General features: G+C 40.5%; 1 protein-coding gene across 3 annotated transcripts in view; it reads right to left on the bottom strand.

The window, feature by feature from the left end:
* Positions 1-4,461, bottom strand: part of lhx9 (LIM homeobox 9) — a 16,605-nt gene extending 12,144 nt beyond the window's left edge. The window contains exons 1-2 of one of the 3 annotated variants that reach the window (XM_008331820.3): positions 4,388-4,461; positions 490-730 (exon numbers count right to left, since the gene is read on the bottom strand). In XM_008331820.3, the coding sequence (XP_008330042.1) occupies positions 490-669 (180 nt within the window). In that variant the 5' untranslated portion in view covers positions 670-730; positions 4,388-4,461. Of the gene's footprint in view, positions 1-489; positions 1,874-4,387 lie in introns of those variants that run through there. The other 2 variants (XM_008331827.3, XM_008331834.3) reach the window with 2 other exon arrangements.
* Positions 4,462-6,162: the final 1,701 nt, after the last annotated feature.

Genomic DNA, 6,162 nt, shown 5'->3' with positions numbered 1-6,162 from the left:
GTATTTTCTAAAATTATTTACGGTTAAGGCTTGTGTTAAAATGACTTTTTTTTTAATTTACACTTTACTAGTGTAATTAGTTTAGCAGTTTAATTTTTTGATTTTTTTTAAAATGCCTGAAACAAAAGACATAATAAAGAAACATTACGTAAAATATTCCACCACTAATTTAGGCTAAATAAATGGGATTATAACAAGAGATTGACCAATTTATAATAATAATAATGCTACAGATTAAATTAATAATAATAATTTATTAATTTACTTACATCTACAATTTTAAAGCCAAAACAAATAGTTTACCATTTTACAAATTAACTTCACAGTCTCAGACTGATCTGTAATCGAATTCATACACCGAGTAACTGTGTTACTGACGCTCTCGGCCATTTTCCAGACAGTTCGGTTATTGTTGGTTGCCGCACGGTCGCCGCTCACAACGGCCACGCCACACTTTTGACCACAGCTCGCCGGGACCCCTGCTCTTACCGACTCTCTGCCGTTCAGCTGCATGCCCTTGGCCAAACGCGACTCCGTTTTCGACCGTCTCTCCATCTCCTCCATGATCCCTTGGATGTGATCCCCGGAGATCCCGTGGAAAAGCATGGCTCCCGGTCCTGGACGCAACGTGCAACTGCCTGCCTCTGTCTTGCAGCCCACAACTTCCATATACTGTGACTGCGGCGCTGCGCCCTGCGCTCTCAGCGCATCCAAGAGAGGGGCTCCGAGGCTGTGAGAGGGGCGACACACACACCACCACCAACAGGCACCACCACCACCACCACCACAGGAGACTGAGAATCAAATCACCTCCTCAGAGTGCAAAGGCAACTGCATGAAGAAAAGAAGAAACGCCAAGAAACTACAACATGGGTGGGACGGGAGGAGTTGGTGTGTGGCGCACCAGATTTTTCCTTCTCCCCGTCAATGTCTCTCTCTCTCTCTCTCTCTCTCTCTCTTACTCTCGCTCTCTTTCTCTCTTCCTCCTCCTCCAAAAACAACAGAGGAAAAAAAAATGTATATAGTCCAAATGATGCGACAAACCGGTGTGGAAGAGGTGTTGGTGCTGGGGAGGAAGAGGGAGGAGGTGGAGGGGGGGGGGCAGTATAAATACACGCCAGGAAAAAAAAAAAAAAAGAGAGAAAAAAATAATGACACAGAGTTTTGGTTGGTGATTTCTCTCTATCCCGGTTGTTCCCAGTCAGTCAGGGCTTCCTCGGTGCTTGGAGGTCAGGTTGGGACTGCCTGCATTTGAGAACCGTGTCCTATTTGTGAAGGGAGCAAATCCTAAAGCCTGCCCAGTCTGAATAATTTGGTAGGAGGAGTTCCCCCCCACCCCCCCCCCCTCATCCCCACCTCCCCTCTCTCTCCCTTTCTCTCTCTCTCTCTCCCTCTCCCTCTTCATCGCCACCCTTTTCCATTCACCAACAAAGAGCTGTCACTCTCCCCTCAAAAATCTGCCGATTCTGACTGAGCCAAGGACCACGACGACTTTATGGTATTGACATTTTCATTACTTTTATTCCTGCAGTTAAAGGCCAGGAGGCAGGAGCACCAGACTCTGGGATTAACTCAGAATGAGCCACATGTAAATGTTTTACTCGTTTATGTCCTTTACACGGAACAACCTTTGAGAAAAAGATTAGAGTTCTATTTCATATAAACTTGTTTTTTTTTGACAATGTAAACCGTAAACCGTAAAATCGACTTTTAAATATCGTATATAACCGCAATTTTTTTGGTACTACAGTTAATTTTTTTTTTTAATGTGGGGATTTCTCTTAAACTCAGTGCGTTTGTAGTAAAGAATTAATGATGAAAAATGATGAAGTCTTTTTTAACAAATATTTTGTCAGGAAATTCACTCAATTTGTGACTTTTGTTTTTGTTCCTTTGCATATTTCTGGTGTGTGTTTGTGTATTTTTATATAAAATGTATTTTCGTGGATAAAACATTCCAAAAAAGAGCGTTAATGATGTGTAATAAATGTAGTTTTAAAATTCTCTAATTTAGAGTTTTAAAAGAACGTTGCATTGATGCGAGTTTTATTCATCAACGTAATAAAGCTGCAGCATTTTATCACTGCATTGTTTGTTTGTTTGTTTGTTTGTTTGTTTTGTTGTCCAATGGAAACATCTCAGATTTTCCTTCCATCAAAAACTCATTTGAAAATCAGAATAATTTCCTGCGGACCGGTCATTAACAAGAGCCGGAGAATTAGGCCAAAAAACCCGCTGTTTATTTACAGCAGACTTGTTTTGATGGCAGTAAACGTGATGTAGTGCAGAGGCCGAGACAGATCCGGCTGACGTCACTGCTAAGACACCCAACATCTGTGGCTGTGAAGCTACAATTAAGATCAGTGCAACTTTGAACAAAGGTTGTGAAAACGGGAAAACTATATGTACAGATATATATTTTCTACTTTATAAAAAACATATATATATATTTACATACTGAATGACTTAAAGGTCCAACACGTGCAGGACAAACGCAGTGTCAGCAGACGAGCTGTGTGTGTGTGTGTGTTTACATTTAAAACACAGGCCGCTGCAGAACTACACACACACACACGATACAGATGTAGGAACAAGACACGGATATGGACTGAATCTATGAATCTCTGGTTCCATTAATAGATTTACTAGCTGCGTGCGTGTGTGTGTGTCGGTGTGTGTGTGTGTAGTGAGGTGGTGGTGGTGGTGGTTTGCAGGTGTGGATGCTTCATTACTTCATCTCAAGACGTGTTACATTATCATGTGTTGTGTGTCCCCCTCCCTCCCTCCCTCCCTCCCTCCCTACACCTCCCTGATTGTGCTGCCTTTAATTGGAGGCCCCTTGATACCAGGGCTATAAGACAACAACAGCAGAGCTGTAGACCCTGGTGTCCGGATGGACTGACTGACTGACTGACTGACTGACTGACTGACTGACTGACTGACTGACTGCTGGACCTGCAGCTGTTTCTGCAAAGCGCGGCGTTAATTTGCAGCTCTGTCAGTGTCTCAGGGTGACGACAGGAAATAAAAAAAATAAAAAAACGGGTCGCTGTTTTAAAAAAAAAAGACTAAAAAAGAAGCAGAAATCGGACTGAAGGACTGGGTTTCATCTGGACAAAGACGCCCCCAGAGGACTGACCGTCTCAGCTCCGTGTGATATTATACACCCACACCTCCAGTGATTGACCAAACACCAGTGAACCAGGGCGGCTGCTGGTTTTTCTGACTTATTCATAAACACTTTAACTTCACTAAAGTGTCGGGATTGGTGTTTTTTTTCTTCTTTTTTCTTCCTGAAGACATTTATCAAACCGTTAATGTCTCTAAACCCCTGTTTTTTGTCCCCTTGCCTCCAGCACTGACATTTCATTTGACTGAAGTTGCTGTTCCAGTGTGTGTCAGTGAACACCAGGGGAATCACAATGTCGTTCTGTTAGCTGTTGTTTTCTTTTCTTTCTTTTTTTTTTGTTCTATATAATAAATATATAAACATCAATCAACGGCTTTTTAAGTTTGTTTTTTTTTAAATACCTAATATTAAATTCATCAACGGCTTTTTAAGTTTATTTTTTTTTAAATACCTAATATTAAATTTGAAATTAAGGTTGAAAGAGAATTCAGTCAACGCTCATCCAGGTCATATTTTTTCTTTTTTAAGATTTTAACGGTTTTATACATTTTTTTAAACATAAAGAGGCGTTTCAGCATTTACTGTGTTTAATTTAAGAACAAATTATGTAAATTAATGTTACGTGTTTCAAAAAATGATAACAAAGAATAGAATTAATATTCAGACGATAAATGCTCAAAACGTATAATTGTATGATTTTTTTTGTTTTCATACATTAAATATTTTTTAATATAGTTTTGGTTTCTGCAGAATAGTATTAAAACAGCTCTTTTCTTTAATTAATAAATGCATTAACTATATATATATATTTACTGTATATCACTGTACATAATAAAGCGGGGTTTGTATATTTTCTCTCTCTGTCGGCGTCAAATAGGGAAAAAAAATCTGTTTATATCTACTTTAAATAATTCATTCAAACAACATAAATATTTTTGAGACTTAACTAAAAAAATAATTTGAATATCCGGTAGATCAGAGGAGGAGATGCTGATGCTGATGCTGCTGCTGCTGCTGCTGCTGCTGCTCCCACCATCACATCCATGTTTATCCCAGAGAGTCTGTTTCACATGCTACTGTTTTTTTGTTTTTGTTTTTTATCATGGCGCGTGACTTTACACCCTCTCCTCCGTTCCTGCCTGTGCGTCAAAAGGCATCAAAAAAAAAAATAAAAAAAGAAAAAAGAAAAGAAAAGAAAATGCACCAACAACAGCCGCCATTATTACTATCTTGATAAAATACGACAAGAACTCTTACCTGAGGCTGCCGTGCTGCGTCAGGTCCAGATCCGGTGGCAGCAGCAGCAGCAGCAGCAGCAGCAGCAGCAGCAGCAGCAGGCGCAGGCGCACACCCGGGGTCTGGCCGGATTGTGCGCACAGTGCGCAGTGGAGGCGGAGGAGACGCTGCCGCTCGATGGTGGATGGTGGGGGTTGTTCCTGGTTTGTGAGCGTACACTTCTGCTCCGTGCGTCAATTAAAACAGCAGTCATTTAAATATTCCAGTGTTTCAGGCGGCCCTCGGCGCGCACACGAACGCACCCAGAGAAGACGGAACCAGACAGGAGCCAATGGCCTCCTCCTCCTCCTCCTCCTCCTCCTCCTCCTCCAACGACCAGGACGCACACGTGGATTAAACAGGAACAATCATTTGTATTGAAAAAAAAAACAAAAAACAAAAAATTAATTCACAGCTTGTAAATATTAACTATATTAAATATATAATTACCACCATTAACGCTCACATCTATTGTACAAGGAGAGGCGGGTTTTGCAAACGAAATGCATGACAAAAACATGCATTAAGTTTATTTATTGATGTATTATTTCTATCCGACTGATACCAAAAATAAAACCACCCTCAAAGCTGTAGTTTTCTAAATAAACCCATTTTAATCACGCACACTTTCATCCAAAGCCCCTCGAGCAAGGACTGGATTCTCAATCTGGCCACCGTCCAATTATTATTATTATTATTTATTATTTTTATTATTATGCATTCAAGCCTGTGCACAAATAACTAAAAATAATTCACCAGTCGTTTTTTCCTTTTCTTTTTTCTGCCTTATTTGTTGACTGTGTCAGGTCCTTCAGCTGAATATGAAATTCCCTTTTTTTTCTTTTTTTTTCTCTTCCTGCCTTCCTTCCTTCCTGTGTTCACCTTTTCGTTTCCCCTCAGCTGTGACGTACAAATGCCTCTCCCTCTCATCTCACCTGACAAACTTCATTGAAATTCAGTGTAATACTGAGTGTGTTTAGCCAGAAACCATTCCTCCTCACATGTCTGGCCTCCTGTTGCAGCATCCAATGAATAAAGAAATGCTAGGAAACGCTCACTGATTATTTATTTTTATTTTATTTCATTTTTTAATTTTAGATTAATACAGTTTTGAAAAATGATCTGACTGAAACTTTATTTATTTATTTAACTTACCAAACAGCTTCTTCCCATGAAGAATGCTGTGGTTTTCCTGTTGGAACATTATTTAAAGGTTGAACAAAAACATGACAGGTCAATGACAAATAACAGGAATATAAGAAACTATAAATCTTTTTTAATGACATTTCGGGCCCATCTGCATTATATATGCATTTCACCATCACAAAGAAAGGTCATCCACCAGACAGGAAGCCGTCCGACTATATATATACATATATATATATATAGCTGGCACTCTGGTGTATGGATGGACTGGTTTCAATTGTCAAGTGACTAGAACATTGTGTGAAGTGAACACTGGGCCCCGGAGCAAAAAGGGTGACAATTAATTACACCTCTGTACTGCTTGCATACATGATCATATGCCACAGTGCTAACAGTCATTTTGCTTGGCTCCTTCCGCCTGGGCTGACATCACAATGTATCTCATCAATAATGCAACGGCACTGAGATCCATTTCACTGTGTACTGTAAGGCGTACTGTGCACACAGCGCTCTCCGAGCATGATACCCGGCGCTGTGTGGCAGCGTGCGAGGCTCAGCCGTGAAAATGCAGATGCAGCAGCAGCATCCTGGATGCCAGCCTCTCATCCTCC

The sequence above is a fragment of the Cynoglossus semilaevis genome, chromosome 2, assembly GCF_000523025.1.
Source record: "Cynoglossus semilaevis isolate Cse_v1.0 chromosome 2, Cse_v1.0, whole genome shotgun sequence".
Classification (NCBI taxonomy): domain Eukaryota; kingdom Metazoa; phylum Chordata; class Actinopteri; order Pleuronectiformes; family Cynoglossidae; genus Cynoglossus; species Cynoglossus semilaevis.
The sequence above is the reverse complement of the archived record's forward strand: the minus strand, read 5'-3'. Positions and strand labels throughout refer to the sequence as shown.